General features: G+C 43.1%; 2 protein-coding genes across 10 annotated transcripts in view; one reads left to right on the plus strand and one right to left on the minus strand.

Moving 5' to 3' along the window:
• The window catches only part of RALGPS2 (Ral GEF with PH domain and SH3 binding motif 2), a 133,457-nt gene that overhangs the window by 80,147 nt on the left and 33,170 nt on the right, over positions 1–20,140 (plus strand). The window lies entirely within an intron of this gene.
• On the minus strand, positions 849–18,804 carry ANGPTL1 (angiopoietin like 1). 5 transcript variants are annotated; one of them, XR_011364294.1, is made up of 6 exons: positions 17,613–17,687; positions 12,604–13,461; positions 4,529–4,722; positions 2,892–3,162; positions 1,939–2,792; positions 849–1,706 (listed from the first exon to the last, which is right to left on the minus strand). XR_011364294.1 is itself a non-coding variant. In XM_069981118.1 (5 exons), the coding sequence occupies exons 2-5, from the start codon at positions 13,427–13,429 to the stop codon at positions 2,605–2,607; spliced, it is 1,479 nt and encodes a 492-aa protein (XP_069837219.1). In that variant the 5' UTR covers positions 13,430–13,461; positions 18,730–18,804; the 3' UTR covers positions 1,882–2,604. The 5 variants fall into 5 exon arrangements, 4 of the variants coding, with proteins under 4 accessions (XP_069837219.1, XP_069837221.1, XP_069837218.1 ...); XM_069981118.1 differs by lacking the exons at positions 849–1,706; positions 17,613–17,687 and adding an exon at positions 18,730–18,804 and having other exon boundaries at positions 1,882–2,792; XM_069981120.1 differs by lacking the exons at positions 849–1,706; positions 17,613–17,687 and adding an exon at positions 17,835–18,673 and having other exon boundaries at positions 1,882–2,792.

The raw sequence follows: 20,140 nt of genomic DNA on the forward strand, positions 1-20,140 counted from the left end.
ACTTCTTTAAGCTGCAGCATAAAAAATAAATTAGGAAAAGACCACTTTTCATTTTCTCAGGAAATTATCATAGAGTTAACTGGTTGAAATAGCGAATTTAGGCTTTAGCTGCTTCTCTTAGTTTTTCCCTTCATTTCCATATGTTTAGTTACTATAGGAGACAATATAAATAAAGGTCTATAGGGTTGAAGCCCTATAAAGGTTTTATGTGTAAGAGTGTAATGTACTTCATTACCTTATGTTTTCATTAGCTGGAGGTCTCGGCTGCCGCCAGTTGGCACCATCACCTTCCTCCACTGTTCATTTTAAGAAAACTTGCTCATAGTAATATGGAAAAACCACTGACTGGGGCCGTATGGGAAGTATTTACCAGTCACACGTTTTACATCTGGTTACCTATTAGGTTTCTGCTCTCCATTTGTTCATAATAACAAAGGGGGAAAAAAATAACAATAAAATCCTGAATCGGGCCTGTCGGCCATGTTTATTGCCTTGGGTGAGCCTAGTGCTTTATAGTCCGTAATTGCATCCATAGTGCATCTGTGTCCGCATCTGCAAAAATGTTGAATTGATAAAAAAAAAAGAAGTAACTAGTTAGCTTAGCTTTGACCTGGGTTTCTCACAGATGTGACATCTGTGACGTCCACAGAAAACATGGGTCCCATAAGGTTTTGTTGGTAATCCGTACTGCAATAACAATCCACACTAGGACATGTCCTATTTATTTGCGGTACAGATTGCTGTGAATGGCCCAATAGAAATCAATGGGCAATAAGTTGATTGCAGGTCCGCAACCACGGACAACTTTGTGTGTGTGTAAATGGGAGACCACAAATGAGTAAGAACAGTAAGCAGGATAATTTATATTTTACACAATATGCCATCTGTACGTATTGACACAGATTGATGTATTCATTTTTATAAGCCTGGGCTGTCCATGGTCATTATTGTTGCCCTGGTGAGTCCTGCAGGACAGCATGGTGAAAGCAAAGATTTTTTGGTTCAGGAAGACTGACAGCATTGGGTATTTAAGGGGTATTCCAGACACATACAGTTATTATCTTTCCAGGTTATAGGTGATTACTCTTAAGACTCAATGGGGCTTGATGTATGGCTGCAAACAAGCACTGATCAAGATCCAGGCTCACTTGCAGTGCCTTTACCTGTATCATTCGTGCGGCCATTCAAATGCATCATGCGGCTGCATATTTCCTGTTTTGATAGAGATGCGCGGCTGAAAACCACTATTTCACCAGCCACACAAAAAAACAGCTGATTTGCAGCTAAAAATTAGTTAGCATGCCCCCTGTCATTCCATTGAAAGTCTATGGAACTAGTGTATTTGGCCGAGTGCTGTCCTTCATTTAGGCTTCTCCTAGCCACAGCCTTCAATTGTTGGGCCCTCCACCAATCTAGAAGTTATCACCTATCCTGCAGAAAGACAATTATTTATCCTTTTTTTTTTCCTTCAAATTAACTGGTGTCATAAACTTACACAGATTTGGAAATTACTTTTCTGTTACATATCAGCAGCTGCTGTGTTGTGTTGTGTTGTACTCCACCTCTGTCCATGGAAGGAGAGGTTTGCTCTGGGGGTTTGCATTTGCTCTGGACAGTACCTACACAGACATGAGGTGGCATGAGGGAGCATAGTTAGGCTGCATTCCCACGTTCCATGTTCATCACGGAGCACGGACGAGGAATGCCTGTAATGGAGTCTCCCCTGTCCGGACAGCATCTGTGATAAGATGCTGAGAGCGGGGGAACTGTACTCGTATGCGCCATGCTGTAATGACAGTACTGCGCCACTGATTCATTACAGCGCGGTGCATATGAGTACAGTTCCCCCGCTCTCAGCATCTAATCACAGATGCTGTCCGGGCGGGGGAGACTCCATTACAGGCATTCCTCGTCCATGAAAGACGAACGTGGGAATACAGCCTTAGATTGGAAACTACACCTTCTGCAAGACATACCGCAGCTGATAAGTACTAGAAATCTTTTTTTTTTTTTTAGACCGGCACATGGTACATGGGGCAATATGGTTTGATCAAATTATATACCAACCTCCTGGCGTTGGTTTTTAAATCTAGCCGAGTGGCATTAGTGTCAACCATAGGTGTGATGTGCAACAGCTCCTTTCTCTCCATGTCAAATCAATTTTTTTTAATAGAAACAAATTTACAAACCTGTATAACTCTCTGCCAGCAATAGATTTGAAGAAAAACATTTTTTTTTCTGGAATTCCCCTTTAAGCTTTAAATAACACAATATTTACACATTAATTCATTGCATTGCTGTGTACCCGAAATTAATAGGTTGTATATCTCCCCTTACATTAGTATGCGGGCATTCTGAGTTCCTCTGGGATTATTCCTGATAGAGAACCAGAAGCCATGTCGTATCCACTTCTTTACAAAGATCCAATAAAATATTAACCCAGCAATACATAGTAACCTTTTATACGGAGGGATGTCCAGCGTTCCTCTTATTAACATTTTCCTTAATTAGAGTTTATGGGTAAGCTGAATAAAACGTCCTCGACAGTATCATGAAGAGACTTTCTTATGAACCAGAGTACCTTCCTTCATTGTCCTTTGTGCTTCAGTCTATTGGTCTTATCAACATTTGGACCCTTTTGAGAGAATAGGAGCCACCCCTGTATTCTGCCCAGTAGATGCCATCTTGGTGTTTACTTCGGTACACCCCTCCTCTGTACCACACACCATTGAGGTTGGCATGTGCACAAGCGTTGTACCACCATCCTCCTTTATGGAAGTGTGCACAGTTACCTGGAAAGAGATGATTGTCCTTTAGGTAGTGTCATATACAGCTGGTTATGTTGTGATATACACACTGGTTGTGCTGTGAAAATTACAAATCTTTCTCACCTGTATACATATCCCTGTCTCTGTCCAATGTAGTAAACTGCTTGCCATTGTGCCAGACCATGGAGTCTCCAGCATTGCCTTGATACGTCCCGAGTCGCAGCCTGTAGTAATCGCTCTCTGGCTCTAGTCGGAAGCTGCTGTATTCTGCGTAGACTTTTTTATTGTTCCAATCTTCCAGTTCAATCAGCAGCTTATAGTTATCTTGGTTTGTTAGCTGATAGATGTTCTCCAGCCCCAGCCAGTACTCGGAGTCAATGTTTCCAAAGCCTTTCTGTGGAGAGAAACCACTTAAGTGCCATGGGGATCATTCTTGCTTGAAGAAATAATTTATATTAAAACATATTATATGTTGATTGTTGATTCCATTATTTTTGCCGGTAATTGTATTCTCTTAAGATAAACTTTTTTTTTTTAACAGTGAGGTTGATATGGTTAAAGTTTGTGTATTGATAAGTGTATTGTTAGATGTGATTGGCCATAAATGCTGTATTTCTGATGTCTACCATATTAGGTGCCAGTAATTGATAAAACCAATGGGGCATAAGCAACCAAACTGTGCTGCTGTACATAACAGGGCATACCTTTCCCTATCTATTAGTTCCTGCCCACCCCTATACGCTTCCTATACGAGAGGCCAGGCCAGGGAAAATTGATGTCAGTGGTGGGCTTGATTTGCAGGTGTCAGGCCAGGCCCACTGCTAATGCTGAAACCAAGTGGGCCTCGTTTTGGGGTTTTAGGGGTACCTGTCATGAAAATGATCTCTCCTGGTCTCGGTGCAGACAGTGCTGCCTCCAGAAGATGGGCTTGTCATGGATACACCCCACATTTGCCAAGCTTGTCCAGCATGGGACGTATCCACAGCAATCTGAACTTTCGGCAGCAAATGGTTCTGCGCGCATCTTAAAGGGAACCATTCACCCCGTGGCCCCCGTTAGAAACAGACAAACAGTTACATAAAGGTCAATATACTTACCATATCGCTCCCGATCCCGTCCCGGATCTCGTTGTTGACACGGAGAAATCGCCGATTCTTCTTCTCCCGCCCATTATGGTAATGAGCTGAGATGAGTCCAACGTCCATAGGAAACGACGGACGAATCCAACTTATTCATGAGGTCCTCTTCTCGTCGCCGCCCATCCACGCCTCCTGGAACTTGATTGACGTCTTCAGTCTCCTCACGAATTCCCGCGCAGGCGCCGTTGCGATGGTCTCGTCATCTCTTCTGCGCCTGCGCGGTAAACATTGAAGCTGTGGAGCGGCTTCAATTGTGAATTGCGCATGCGCCGAAAACGACCGTCACGGCGCCTGCGCGGGATCCGGCGAGGAGGAAGAAGACCCGGCGTCAATCAAGTGTCGGAGGCGGGGAGAAGGCTGGACTTCGGGCCGGCGGCGCTCATTACCATAATGGGCGCGAGAAGAAGAATCGGCGATTTCTCCGTGTCAACAACGAGATCCGGGACGGGATCGGGAGCGATATGGTAAGTATATTGACCTTTATGTAACTGTTTGTCTGTTTCTAACGGGGGCCACGGGGTGAATGGTTCCCTTTAAGTTTCTGAAGCAAGATAAGTTTCTTCACAGGTGCCCTTTCATTCACTGTGATAGTGTTCCCATGAAGGACGTAAATACCCTTACCTTGTAGGTTTCCCAGTTCCTGAAAAAGTTGGCTGATCCATCAGTCCTCCTCTGTATGACTGCCCAGCCACCAGGATCCAGACTGTTCTCACACCACAGCTGCGTGTGACTATTGGCATTTTGGGGTTTTATCAAGTAAATTCCACTGCTGGAAAATCCTGAGTCCTTTGCATGTTTGCAGTCCCTGAACGGACCTGTTGAGAGTTGATTTTAATTGTTACATAATGTACAAAATAGAGTTTAACTTGTTATTGCGGTGTAATTGGGGCAGTATATCAGACCTTATGCAGGGTGGAGCAGTCGCTCATAGCAACCAATGAGATTCCAGCTTTCATTCGTCAGAGGCCTTGGAAAAGCATGGAAGCCGCAAACTGGTTGCTAGGGGCAGGTGGGGTTTTCAGTGTAGGTGGGGTTCTGAAACTCCGTTCCATTGAAGTAAATGGAGCTTAATTGCAAACCACACCTGAACTGGAGACAACAGTAGGGGGAAAAGTGGCCATGTTTTTGTAGCGCTGGATAACCCCTTTAAGCTCCATTTACTTCAATGGGACAGAGTTTCAAAACCTCACCCAAACTGGAGACAAGAGTGGTGCAAAAGTGGCCATGTTTTTGTAGCGCTGGATAACCCCTTTAAAAACAGTGGAAAAAACTAGAAAATTGAAATAGTTTTGAAAGAGCATAAAGATGGGGGTTTGCAGTGAGATGGTGTATAACTAGTCATGTCACTAACTCCTTGTTATGATGAGGAAGTGCCCGTGTGAGTGCATAAGCCTTTGTAGCCTAGCTCAAGCATAGGCTAGGCCACATTTAGATTGGCACACTCGCTAGCATTTGTGGTAAATGGCAAAGCATCCACGCGGGCCTCGGGAGCTGCACAGAATCCTAAACCCTGCTTATTTGAGTCATCCTAGTATCCCCTTAGTTTCCCAGTGCATCACTAGCCATTTAAGCAGAAAACATAAAAAATGTATAAACAATCATTGATTAAATGCCTGAAAATAAACTAGTGTTCTACGTTCTGGCAACGTTTAGACTATTCAGTGGAACAGGCGAAAGAATGAATAGCTCAAGCCATTCTTCAATTTCATCATCATGCCCTACAGAGCCCTTTGTCCTGTCCACGACTAGATTATTTCGATAGTTCCTGTATACTTGGTAAGGGTATGTTCCCCCTACGGAATAGGCGCAGAGACTTCAACCGGATTCCACCACGTGGCCACCGCTTGAACTTTGAACTTTTAGTGACCACCTACAAGGAGGCACCATAGTATAACAGTGTGGGGCCAGATCTGATGTGCCATTACCCTATCAATAATCACATTGTGCAAAAATCCATCAAGATCCAATGTCCGGCACATATTCCAAGCCATAATGTGGAATCCTCCTTCTCCTGATAACAAGTGATTCTATTGAATTCTTTGTGCTTGTGTAGTACCTGGCCCTCGTGAGCAGCCCTCCCCTGAGTGAGCATAGTTTGCTGTTGATGTATTGGAAGCTGCACTATTTAATGTGTTGTTCATCCCGGCCTTTGTTGGTGCAGCACGCCTGTTACGCCATGCACCATCACAATGAAACCAGAGGCTTTTGTTTGTTAGGAAGGGATTGTAGTCTCTTGTTGAGCACACTTTCTGTGAGGCCCCTCAGGATCCCCAGGATGACTTTCTGAATATTGACGTGGCATACTTCATTCCTTTTGGATAAAGCATTTTTTTTTTGTCTTTACTGCAAGTGGTGAAGTTACTCTCTATTTTAAATGACGTCTGACAGAAGAGACAACAATAGCGCTGATTATTGTAATAGTAACAATAGTTGTGGATTATCTCAAGTTATTAAAATATAAAGAATCTCCAGTTTAGAGACATTTACTGCAAGTTACAATATAAAGACATTTTGTATTTGCTGTTAACCAGCTCCTAATGTGAGATAATGCGGCTGGCAGCATGTGGTATAGATTAGCCGCAGTTAATCACTTTAATCGTATACAGCCCTCACTAGAATAGAGACGCTATGACCGCTCAGCAGTTCTACCTTGTGAAAGCTAGACATGCAAACTAATCTGAAGCCACCCACGTTATTTCGTTGTTGGCAAATCCTGTTGTTTTCAGCTGGATGTTCCGATTCTCTGTTGCGTCCAAAGCTTTCAGGCCGACCCTCTGACACCCTGTGCAGTGTTGGGGGGGATTAAAGGGGTTGTCCAGCGAAAAACTTTTTCTTTCAAATCAACTGGCATCAGAAAGTTATATAGATTTGTAGTTTACTTCTTTAAAAAAAATCTCAAGTCTTCCCATACTTATTAGCTACTATATGTCCTGCAGGGAGTGTTTTATTTTCAGTCTGACACAGTGCTCTCTGCTGGCATCTCTGGCCGACACAGGAACTTTGTCTCGGTTTTCTATGAATCCCCATAGAAAACCTCTCCTGCTCTGGACAGTTCCTGTCTCAGCCTCCCCCATACATAGCAACCAATCACAGTTTCTCTTTCACTTCTCATATTAGTAAAATGAGAGCTGAGTTGTGATTGCTTGCTGTGGACAACAGAGCATCCAAACCTAAAACAACGCCTTAAATCTCGCCTAAAGTAACACCACACCAACATTCTCATGATAGGTTGGCTTCCCACTGGTTTGGCAGTGTCAACCTGTTTTATGGGGATGGACAATAAGTGGTGTTTGTGGATACTCCTTTAAAGGGGTATTCCACTCAGACATAACTTTTCATATGTTTCTGCCCATGATGAGACGAACAATTTATTCTATACTTTCTATTATCTATTTAGTCTCCTTCCTCCAGTTCTGAGCTGCTGCTTTCTGCTGAAGACACAAAAATCTGTGTGTGAGCTTTTCTCTCAATATCCTCTCCTTCCCCTCCCTTCCGAGATGGCTGATGTAAACAAGTCCCTATCTGCAACTTTGTAATGCCAGGATTAATCACGTTGAGTTCATCAGCAACTTGACCTCAGATTAACCATTCCGGCATTACGAACAAGCTACAAAGTTGCAGATACTGCCTGCCATGGACTTATCTACATTAGTTGTCTTTGAAGGAAATGGGGGGTAGAGACAGAGAGTAAAGCTCACACACAGTTTTTTGTGTCTTTAGTGGAAAAGAGCAGCTCAAAACTGGGAAGGGAGACTGAATAGACAATAAATATGGAAGGAATTGTTAGTAGAGATGAGCAAACCTCGAGCATGCTCGAGTCCAACCGAACCCGAGCTTTCGGCATTTGATTAGCGGTGGCTGCTGAAGTTGGATAAAGCCCTAAGGCTATGTGGAAAACATGGATATAGTCATTGGCTGTATCCATGTTTTCCAGACAACCTTAGAGCTTTATCCAAGTTCAGCAGCCACCGCTAATCAAATGCCGAACGTTCGGGTTCGGATGGACTCGAACCTGAACCCGGTTCGCTCATCTCTAATTGTTAGTCATGTTAGTCCCCTTTAAATGAGGTTTTGAAAGTATTTACATCTCCACTTAATTTCTTAATTTTTATTTAGCTGGCATTAGAACACCGCTAGTGTGTTATAAAAAAATAGATGTACAAAGCAGTAAAGGTTATTCCCTATCCACAGGAGAGTGAAAAAACTAGTTTATAGGTTGGGACCCGACTCATGGGACCCCCACTGATTAGGTGAAATTTCCCCAAAGTGAATGGAGCTGCAACTCATATGCTCGGTCATTGCTCCAGTCACTGTCTGTTGACCTTCTGAACACAGCTAAATTCAGATCTTCACAATGTTCTGAAGTCCCATAGAGAGTGTATGGTGCTATGGGGCTCCTCTAAGGGTATATTTGATCCCTTTCCTTGTGATCAGTGGGGGGAGTCCTACTGGTTGGACCCCAGCAATCAGCTAGTTAATGGCTTTGGGGTAACGCCTATAATAAACATTGGCCCTCATTCCATTGGTGATGGTCTTAACCCACAGATCTTTACAGCAATAAAAATCAACCTGTTTTATTAATGTGTGAGGAGATGTTTAAAGGTGTACACACCCAATAAAGGATTTTCCCATTACAGCTGTTCAGCATATCTGCAAGGGTGCACGGGACAATGAAGAAGATGGCTCTGTTTATTGTGTAGTGGCTATACCAGGTTACAGAAGTTCAGCTTCCATTGAAGTTAATAGGAGCTGAGCTGCAGTAACCAGACATGGCCGCTACACAGTGAATGGGAGCCATCTGCTTCTGGCCCTGTTCTTTATGTGGGGTGGGTGCTTCAGCCCTGCCTAACAGCTGATCGGCTGGGGTGCAGGGACTCGACATTCTACCGATCAGAAACGATCAAATATGAATGTCTTGTAGCCTTGTATGAGCATTGGTTATTGGCCCAGAGTATTAGTTTGTAGGATCCATAGACTGTTGGTTCTTTCACATTTTGCCAGACACGGCAGCAGCTATTTTCATGTCTTCATGCATTTTACATGTCACCATTATGTTCACATCCAGGCTCCATTTCCTGATAGCAGGATGTCATGCTAGGAAGTCTTTAAATATAGTTGTCCCTCTATCGCAGATTACAGAACTACTTTTTGTTGCGTTCCTCCCAATTCCCATGCCTGATAAAGAGGACGCACTTTCACATCTGGCAGTGATCTGGTTGACATGTTGTTAAACTGCTGCAGCTGAAATTGCATCATGTTAAACTACTGCTTCCTGCCGGCTGGCTTCCGTGTCGGCGCTATCACAACAAAGCCATGCCCCGCTCCTGCCATGGAGGCTGCATAGTCCTACTGGATGTGATGTAGCTGAGAGGAGCTGAAGTTCTGAGCTGTATAATATTCTTCCTTACTAGGACATGGAGATTATGAAGAATGTGACATTGCTGCATAGCTGTTTCTTGAATTTGGTCTTGGGAATGGGAGGAATCATCCCATCATGTCTATCAGTTTAGCATGCGATCTATAGAATGTGTAGTTTTTAAAGTTGCCGCCTTCTATATATTGTGTGTATGTAGTGTTTTATGCCTAGTGTAGTGGTGGAGGGTCGCTCGTGACACACGAATACCTAAGAAAGGAACCTTGTCTGAAGCCCCAATCTTTATGGTTTGCAGTAGACAACATACCATAGATAGTTTTGCTTGTAGCTTTCCATTAAGGAACTACTTAATTTTAATTTAGAGCGAAAATTTCCACAGTGAATAATGATGTATACAGTTTACAAAGACCCCGTTCACATCGTATCCGGACTGTACATCCAAGGTATGCAGCGCGTTACTGGCAAAACCGTATGGCAACATATTGCGCTGCAGGCCCATTTACTTTAATGGACTTCAATTTTACTAATGACTAAACTCATTTACCCATTTTCCAAATATACTATAGTTTGTGGGGCTCAAAGATGAAGTAGACAACATTTTTTATACCTGCAAAATAAGAGTATATAGTAGGGAAATGAATCGAATGTAGGTAGTGCAGTGGTAGTCAATGGTCCTTTAGTGTGGTATGCTGCAATACATACATTTGCACCAATTCGCTGGTATCCCAACCTATTCCATTGACATACAGCCTGAATGTGATGTGTATCTAGAGATGAACGCAACTCAAGCATGCTCGAGTCCGATCGTTCGGCATTTGAGTACCGGTGGCTGAAGAAGTTGGATGCAGCCCTTCGGAGTCCCAGTATTGAAATGGCGAACGATCAAACTCAAGCATACTCAAGTTGCGCCTTTCTCTTGTAGTCACTTCTGTATTTCAATAGTCCCTTGATAGGTACCCTTAAACCTTAGATGAAAATGGATTAGTAGAACCAAAATGATCATTTATCAGTCATTTTTAACAACTAATTATCATGTTATCCCACACGTGACAGACTTTTATCTTCCAAAAGAAGTCGGTCATGTTAGAAGTTTTCTGACACAAATTATCTTTTGGGTATTAGTATTCACCTGGTGTCGTTCATCATGTATGGCCAGGTGGAACAACTTTAACGGCCAATATTGCTTGGTCAAGGGTTGTTGATCCATCACCCTATTTTTATCTGTTGTGTTATTTTAGCCATAACCAGGAGTGGGTCCAAAACAAACAAAAGGGTGCAATTATTTACATTGTTTTTTTTCTATGTGTTGGTTCCACTCCTGGTTTTGGCTAAAAATACTTAAAGGGGTTATCCAGCGCTACAAAAACATGGCCACTTTTCGACCTCTCTTATCTACAGATTGGGTGGGGTTTGGAACTCCGTTCCATTGAAGTAAATGGAGCTTAATTGCAAACCGCACCTCAACTGGAGACAAGAGAGGGGGAAAAGTGGCCATGTTTTTGTAGCGCTGGATAACCCCTTTAACATTATGTGTGAGTGCAGCCTAGAAGGTATGTGAAGGACCATCATCCCAGCCTGGTTGACCACACTTCCATAGCCCCTCTTAAAAAAAAAAAAAATTCTACGTGGAAGTTTTTGAACTTGTGTGATTGCCTCCCTTCCATTCAAGCTTCATGTTCTCTTGCCTGTGTATTCTTTCTCTGAGATCAGGATTGTCACATGTTCCTGGCAACCAGCTGGAATTTTTCTTGGTGGTCATGCCCCTACCGCCTGGCTAGTAATATAATAGGGGCTGTCTGTAAAATACTTTCATCATATCTTTATAATCGGAGTTATATGTATTGTAAATAGCACCTGTTTTCGCTAAAATCCCCAGATTCTTGCTTTTCCTTACAGGTGCCATATACTTGTCTTTTTATCTGATATTAATTATACACCAGGAGAAAAAAAAACACTTTCTAAATATTTTCTTAGAAATATTTTCCACGGTGGAGAAACTTTGTGAACAGTTTCCCGCTTTACTTGGGTTTATCATTCCCTGGTTGTTTTTGTTGGACTTTATACAGCGTGTAATGTGACCTAATATTCTACAGAAAAAAGTCTGCTCCGGCATTGTCAATTATGCTTAGGTCCTGAGTTTATTGTTATCGGTAAAGGTGATTATTATTTTTTTTATAATCAACTTTTCATTGCCAACATTGACAGCTGCCAGAATCCCACCAATGTGACCTGTATAATGTGCCTGGCTTAATGCTGTGTGTTTCTAATAGATTCTGTGATGGCAGTTTCTAGTAGTCAGACCACTATACACCAGTAACATGATAGCTATATACCACAATCCTACTATTGGGAAAACCTTTATATCTTGGCTTTGGAGCTTTCACATTCACCATTTAACCTAATGCGAAACCTTTCCTCTGTGTGATAACCATAGTCCTAATGAGTCTATGATGCCTCCTTTCTCCACCTTCCCTCCTTGTCTCTGTTTGATTGTTCCATACATTCAATTAAACAGGGAATACGAAGGGTGGTGTTCTAGCCCTTAGCACCCCTGGAGCTTTAGTCTAATTCAGGAGTGTCAAACTCAGGCCCTCCCAGCTGTTGCAAAACTACAATTCCCATCATGCCTTTACAGCTTTGACTGTCCAGGCATGATGGGAATTGTAGTTTTGTAACAGCTGGAGGGCCTGAGTTTGACACCCCTGGTCTAATATGTCTTGTGATCATTTGAAGAAACTTATTCTGGACAGAGCTGTCTTGTTGTATTGGAACACGTGTCACTATAGATGAGCGCAACTCGTGCATGCTTGAGTCCGATTGTTCGTCTTTTGAATACTAATGGCTGAAGAAGTTTGATGCAACCCTAGAGAGTTCAAGTAAACATGCATATAGCCTATGGTGCCGTAGGCCCCTTTCCCACTGAGCAAAACTAGCGGAATTCCGCGGCGGAATTGTCCACCGCGCAATGCCGTTAGCCTCCCGCTCATAATGGGAGTCTATGAGAGGTGCACGCTCCTGCTCTGTCCGCGATGAGGAATAAACATGTTCATTCTTCAGCGCGGACAGGGCAGGAGCGCGCGCCTCCCATAGACTCCCATTATGAGCAGAAGGCTAAAGGCATTCCGCCGCGGACAATTCCGCCAGTTTTGCTCAGTGGGAACGGGGCCTAAGACCATGTTTTCCCTGATTCCCTAGGGCTGTATCCAACTTAAGCCAGCAGTATTCAAATGCTGAATGATCTGTTTCGGGCATACTAGAGTTGCGCTCATTTCTATTTATTACCATACAGCTTTTCCCTACTGCCCTAGTATTTGTAGCTTACCTTCATTGATGATGGTAACTGGTGGTACCCGGAACGGGCTGATGGTGGGGGCTGGTGCTTGTGGTGGCTGCCTGCTGTCTCTGACCCTCGGGTATCCGGTGTCTCTCTGGATCTCATTACTGCCTCCTAATCCTGGGGTGTACTGCTGGCTGTTCGGAATGTGCTGGGGCACCACTTGAACCAAGGGTGGTGAGCCATGGGGGTCCCTCCTGGAGAAAACTCTCATGCACTGTTCTTCCAGCAATGAGATAATGGCAGACTGGTTATTGACCAAGTCTACTAGTGATGCATACCTTGTCTCCAGCTCTTTGTAGTGGGTGGCTGCTCTAAGCATCTCCGCTGTTACATTGAGGATTTTGTTTTCCAGGTGAGAGATCTCCAGAGAGTTGTCCCTCTTCCGAATGATCTCGTGTAGGAGCTGCATGTAGAGCTGTGTAACTCGGGAGTTCATATTCCGGCTCTCTTTCCTCAGTAATTTTACCTCATTCACAATGTTCCCGTCAACATCTACAACCACTTGTAACATTTCCACCTCTCTCCTTTGCTTAGCTAAAGCGTCTTTAAGGTTTTCCAAATCCATCCTTGTTACCTGGTCCTTACTTGGACCGGGCCCTTTGGTGCTGACGCATATAGGCCCCGTGATTCTCTGCTGGGGGACCATGAACGTGTAACCACACCGTTTACCGTCATTGCCGTCCGCACTGTCCACAGAACGGGTCACTCTTTTTGAAGTTCCTTTCCGGCTTTGAAAGTCGCTGTTCGTGCAGAATACCGAAGGTACCAGAGAGATGAACAACACCCCTACGGCCCAGAGGGTTCTCTCCATCTTACTTAGGGGTGAAGCTGGTGTCCAGGCAACTGAAACAGAAAAGGTAACGTTACTTATTTTGGCTGCAGTAAAGCCCTCTCGCTATTGTGTAATGTTGGACTTTTCAGCAGAATTCCTCCAAGCCAAATTTATGAGCCGCTGTTAAACTTTATGGCTTATAAAAAACTCAAGAGAATTTCATAGTTGAAGAAGGTTTTGCAGTCACATATTAACATTTCATGTTACAGACTTCTGTTACCATTGATAACCTTTTCCGCTTGCCATCCCCCTAATCTACCATTGGGAAGTTCACTAAATAGATAATAGGCGGCTGCATTATTATTTGAATGATCTCTATTTACTGATTATATTTTATTTGCTTTCGAGTACATTGTTATGGTGGCTGCCATCTTCCCTGAGCTGTTTTTAACAGCATTTAGAAAGATGCTTTACAGCAAGCTCCATGGAGATAGACACAGTGGGGGAGATTTATCAAACATGGTGTAAAGTGCAACTGGCTCAGTTGCCCCTAGCAACCAATCAGATTCCACCTTTCATTTCTCATAGACTCTTTGGAAAATGAAAGATGGAATCTGATTGGTTGCTAGGGGCAACTGAGCCAGTTTCACTTTACACCATGTTTGGTAAATCTCCCCCAATGGTCTGATCCTGATCCCCCTGATTCACTACAATGGGAGCATTTGTTTTTCTAGGCATGCTCTATGGCCTGTGCAAGGATGGAGGCTGAGCGCTTTTCAACTGTTGTGAACGGCCTTTTTATACGTGGTGTCACCTTTAACTGTAATCCTGTCTGTGATATAAGGACAGTGCTGGCAAGTGACCTGTACAGAATAGGAAGGGTCAGATTAGTTTTATGCTTATTGATCAGAATGAAAACTACTAGATTTTACAGGTTATTTACCATACACAGGATAGGGGCTTACTATCTGATTTCTGGGGTCTAACTGCTGGGGTCCCCTTGATCTTGAAAACCTGCACCCTCGGTCTGGTAAATGGTATTTAGTTTGTACTCCAGAAGCTTTTGAATATGGTGAGGGTAGGGTGAAGATATAATGTTTACATCCCCAGTGCTGCAGCTGGTTGCTTCCATTTACTTGTATTGTTTGGCGGCTGCTCTGACTGAAGACATGGGTGGGCAGTCGGCATCTTTCTATGTGCCAGCTTCTCCTGCCTGAATCTGCAGAGTATTAAGTCATCAATTCAAAGTTTATTTTATAAACAGGAAAGTTCTCTGCAGGTATAGCAGAGCTAGAAGGCTGTCAGCCATGGAAAAACAGGCCCTTTTATTCTGCTGTGTGTGCTTTAGCCAAGCCAAGATTTCATTATTGCTTATGTGATAGAGATGTTGGTTGATACTAGATTGATGTTGGGGCAGATGAATCTTGTGAGTTGCAGACTATACATAATAAAGACTCCCATCACTACTTTACTTTGTACTGGCAGGGGGCTCCCGTGAAGTTTGTGAGCCGGAGCTTCTTCAGCCCTAGTGGTAACCCAGCTTGTTGTGCCAGCCCCTAATACACATGTGCACACTGCAAATACTAAAACTGTTCCCAGTTGTAGGGAAGTCGTGCAAGCATCCATTTATCTAACATTGGATGAGCCTACGGGTGACAAGAAAATCTGTCTCTCATTGTGCACTGAGTTGTACTCTCCTATGTCTACATATCCTGAATAAATCAGTCTACGAGGATCACATTCTCGTCATTCTCCGACTGCATATTATCATGCTAGAGGATGGTTCTATCAAAGCCTCTGCATTCTGAGTACATAAAGAACAGTACTTCTATACCTCATCTGAAATATCCATATGACGGCCCACATGTCCTCTAAGAATTAGAGATGGCAATTCCTTTGGTCCACCATTTATTTCAGAGGAAGGTGCAATTTTAGGGAAAAATAACAGCTCAAATATTATGAACATTACAACGTTCTAGGAAGTATCAGCAGTAACTTACTGTCTCATCCAGAAATAACTTTGAGCCGGTCTAGATTTATGTGTTCTCTTTCTACTGGAGAAGCCATCCCGTTCTCATCCAGCTTCTCAGTATGTGATAATCTCCACTAGATGTGCATTTCTGACATGTTAGTAATTTCCTGCCGATTTCTTTGCACCACAAGTCCATAGTAAAACTGATTGATGCATCTTTCTCTCTATATGCACATTATAGAATGGCTAGATTATGGCCCAGACTCTTTGATGTGAACCCAGATCAGCATCTGTTTCTATTGTAATCTCCCTTGGCCATCGTGCCTAAGACCCCTCCACCCCTCCCTGTTATCCTAACTTCTTAACCCACTTCCATTCCTGCAGATAGGGAAAGTGCTAAATAAGCATAAAACTAGTGACAAGCCTTTCATTTAGCTCAATACCCCTATAGATTGAACAACGTAATCATTCCCATATGGTATTAGGCAGTCCCTGGAACAGTGGAACAGTGCTTTGTATTCGGGAGGAGAGGTTATTTGTAACCTTTTTATACTTGTATATGTGGTATTTTAATTCATGCATGTGGGCTTTATCTGTGTATATGATGAATAGTGAACATTCACGCTACAGTGCACATGAGGTTTTGACATAATTTTCCCAACACCCTGGCAGACATCACCATAAAGCTACCATTTATATACCTTTACTGTTCTTGGTTAGAGTACTCAGACTTCATACCAGTCACTATTTCAGGAATAATTTATCTAATTTACCAATTGCATCACCCTACATGGAAAATCCTCATCTAGTAATGGACTGTGATGGTGCGACCAAGGATAATGGGAAGTCCAAGAGACTGCTGGACAGAAAAACAGTAATGCGCAGAACTTTTAGGGTATACAACTGATCTACAGCCCATTGACTGTAAATCCTCAGCATCTAACCAGATAAGTTCTCAGGTGCGGTTTTGCATTCCGGGAAATGTGGGGTGATACTGCCCCAAAACAAATGTATATACAATATACACGTGTGACCATATTGCATATTGTCTACAACCCTTTCCTCCAGTGGAAACCCTGAGGTCACATTGCGGTGAGCCACAATTCTATTGCAATAAGGATCCCTGTGAAGTCGTAGCTGTAAACCGTATAAAGCACGTCCTGATATCACTCATACTCTGGCCCTATGAAATGTTTGACCAATTTCTCCGCCATTTGAATCTTTGCTTTACAGCGTTATACAATGCAATCTCTTGTTGCTGTAAAAGAGCGCGTTTTTCATCTTCCATGACGGCGCCACTTTACAGGCTGACATGGTAAAGGCATAAAGAAATCATGTGAACTGGAAAGTGACTGACAGGTGACACACCAGGAGCCCGTCTGTACGGCCTAATCTGGCAGCAACAGAAGCTCAGTGTTGAGTGAATCTATGGGGAACTGACATGTGCGCAGGGGAGTTCTTGAATAAACAAGACCGACCTTTAAGGTAGTCAGGACTGTGACATTTTACGGTCATTTTTATAACACAGGAGTCTGTTTGCAAAGAATGACAAACTTGTATCACACACTTCTATCAAGGACGCATACAGACGACTCTATACTCCTATTATACGTCAGACAGGCTCTATCCTCTCAATGTAAATCTGTCTTTAATGCGGTGTGAATGAAGTTATTGCCCAACAGATGTGGATACAGATTTGGAATTTTGCTATCTCTTTCTTTTGCGTTTGTTCTTATTTATTGGATTTGAAAGAGGGGGAAGGAGAAGGCCCGGTGATCTCATGGAAGTAGTTATGTCACAGCTTCCCAAGCCAAGAGCCTCAAAAATGTAATACAAATCAAAATGATGGGCCTTGGAGGTTTGACAACATCTGTAGCACATATAAAGCTATAGGTTTTTAACGTCTAGCAGAGTCCACCAGAGCCAAATATTAAAAAAACAGTGTATTGTTTAATGATTTAGAGGAGGGCCATGCTACCTGGAGCTTTCCAGCTATAATGTGCAGACGCATGTACTTGCCAGCATGTCATTCAGGCATTTGTAGTTCACAACAGGGCTATTCCATGATAATATGAATCCAGGTTATCCCAATGTAGAATTTTTTGGAACAGTCCAGTTCTACGTAGTTGGATAGTTCCGAGGGTCATCAGACTTGTCATTTATTACTTGGCTAACCACCTCTAGCTTAACACTTTATATTAAACCCAAGGTAACATTGGTTGAGATCGCATCCTCACTGCTGTCTCTTACCCTGGACTTGTCGTATAAATTCTTCTAACTCCTCTATTAGTAGCATATATTCTTGCTGTCGGTGAAGGGGTTAACAGCTTCCAGATGTGCCTTTGTGGTTAATATTCAAGACCCTTTCTTAAGGAACTTACTTTCTTCCCTTATTTAAACATTTAAGTGTTATAAAAACAAGAAGACTTGTGTAAAACCAACCTTCTCCGAGCCGGTCGGGATCTGCTTTACCTCTCTCCTGGACGTGGTAGAGAAGGGGGGGAGCGTTTATCAGAACTCTTCAGCAGGCGGCTTCATTTCTTTCCATCTGTGAGCCAAGGTTGGAAGTGAAACGTGCTGTGTTCCAGTTGTCTCACTCCAGCAAGGTCCCGGTCTGAAATGCTCTGCACATCCTTGTGCTGGAGAGTTGGGAAGGAGGGATTCCTTAGCTGTCATAGGGCTTGTTGACTGAGCCAGCTGGCACCTTTCAAGTCTTCAGCACAAAAGACAAGTTAAGACCCATTGCCATACTTTATAATCCTTTCATTTCGCTCATTGCAACATTTATCCCTTGTAAAGTGATGCGAGTCCTCTCCGGAAGACCCTGATAATGCTGAGTGGCATCAATGAAGTTTTGGTGCATCCTTTGTCCACCTTTATTTCACACTTTTTATTTTCTATTCCTGGAGATATGGCTCCTTCTCGGCATTGTAGACTCCTTTTAGGTGTTTGAACACGAGGGTGTAGACATTGTTTCCTCCATCGCTCTGCTCACTTTGCTCCAGGATCGCATGAACTTCTTATACATTCCCAACTCGGTGAAGAATAGATCTGCAGATATGTACCCCCCTTAATCCAACCCCCCAGATTGAAATTTTTTTTTCATTGTTTTGCTGCTCAAAAAGTTACAATCCATTGTTAAACCCAGAGAAAGAGCATTGTGTCCTGTTCCTGCAAGCTTCTCATGGTCCTGCCGGCTCTCATTTCCAGGAGCGCAGCACATGTGGCTATAGTTAGTGCCGAGTCTCCGATTAAATCCCCCAATGTTTGTTTATAGTGTTCTTTCAGTATACCTCTTAGAGCTACAGCGAGCACCATTGTGAGTTAAATAAGATGTTCCTATTAAAACAAGAAGCAAATCACTTACCTCCCGTTCTCTGCTGTGCCGGAACTGTGTGTTGAGCTGAGGTTGCTCTGCGTTATGTCCTTGTTTAGATAGGGAGGGATAGAAGTCTTATGTAATGTGCCTCCGTATTAAAATCTATGTAACCTGAGATTCAGACCATGCAAGGGTCTCTCTGACCTTTTTTTTCATGTCTTTTTTTTTTTTTTTTGTGGCTACAATAAGAACCTGTTACAAGCTGTGAGGTTTGATACACTTTGAATGTAGCACATGAGCTTATATAGTCACAAGTCCTAGAAACTGTAACGTTCCCATCTGCACTTGTACATTACTTCCCTTCAAAACCTTGTGGCATTGTCGTACAAAAGGTAGCTTTTATTTATACTACGTGCTTTTTACTAGCGTGACACAGTTTTAGTGTATCCACTGGAGGAATAAAATCGCGGACCACATTCACAGGTGTAGGGAAGCAATACATCTTCTGTATTTGTTTGTCCGAAAGCTGTTCACCCCCATACACATGCATGCTAAGTTTGGATGTGTTCTCATAGGAGTTGTTCACTTAAAAATGTCACTACTTCAAGCTACCTCCTTACGTGTGGTAGCCTATTTGATTTTTTTTTTTTTTTACATATTTATAAGTCACTTCATTTAGAAAAATTGAGGGCCATATTACACGGGACAATTATCGTGCAAAAAATCGTTGTACCGTTCAAATTTAAAAGATGATTGTCCTCTGTAATTGCAGGCAACAATCAAAAAAATCGTTTGTGTGACGTTAATAGGGTTCTAATAGACGAAGCGATTTTAACGATGGATGACAAATGATAAACGATGACCAACAAGATTGTTTATCGTTAAGCTGAAATCATTTACCATATTACACAGAACGATAGTCATTAGATCATCGTTACTACAAGCTACTTACTACTGTGATCAATTACTCCATCTGATCCCAGCAAAAGAATGAACAATGTGCAATTACACTGAACGATGTGGAATTACCGCGAACAATTAACAGTGATTTTAGGGTCTGATCTAAATCAATAATCGACACACAAGCGATTTTTTTTTTCATCGCTGCCAGCAATTACACAGGGCTATTTTCGTTTACATTCAAACGTTCGTTAGCGATGTCCGCGCAGCCCTTGCTTTAAAAGTGAAGTTCATAAAATACCTCTTGTCACAGCCGCGGCGGCGTCCCGTGTTTCGGGCCACCGCCGCGACCTCCTCCTGCCCCATGCAGCCGCCGGCGTCCTTGTGCAGGGACCCGGCGCTGCAGCTAGTTCGGCCCCTGGGGGCTCCTCACCTCTCCTCCGCTCCTGTCTCCCTCTGTGCCGGCCGGCGCGCGCGTCCCCGCCTCCTAGGGCGCGCCGGCTGTCTCAGATTTAAAGGGCCAGTCCGCCCTTAATTGGTTAATTGCACCTAGCACTCC

The sequence above is a fragment of the Dendropsophus ebraccatus genome, chromosome 8, assembly GCF_027789765.1.
Source record: "Dendropsophus ebraccatus isolate aDenEbr1 chromosome 8, aDenEbr1.pat, whole genome shotgun sequence".
Taxonomy (NCBI): Eukaryota; Metazoa; Chordata; class Amphibia; order Anura; family Hylidae; genus Dendropsophus; species Dendropsophus ebraccatus.

Coding starts and splice junctions, on each gene's coding strand:
- ANGPTL1 (XM_069981116.1), bottom strand. CDS start 17,658: ATGCTACTAATAGAGGAGTTAGAAGAATTTATACGACAAGTCCAGG. Junction 13,462..17,612: donor ATTTATACGACAAGTCCAGG/GTAAGAGACAGC, acceptor TTTCTGTTTCAG/TTGCCTGGACACCAGCTTCA. Junction 2,793..2,891: donor AGACAGGGATATGTATACAG/GTGAGAAAGATT, acceptor ATCTCTTTCCAG/GTAACTGTGCACACTTCCAT.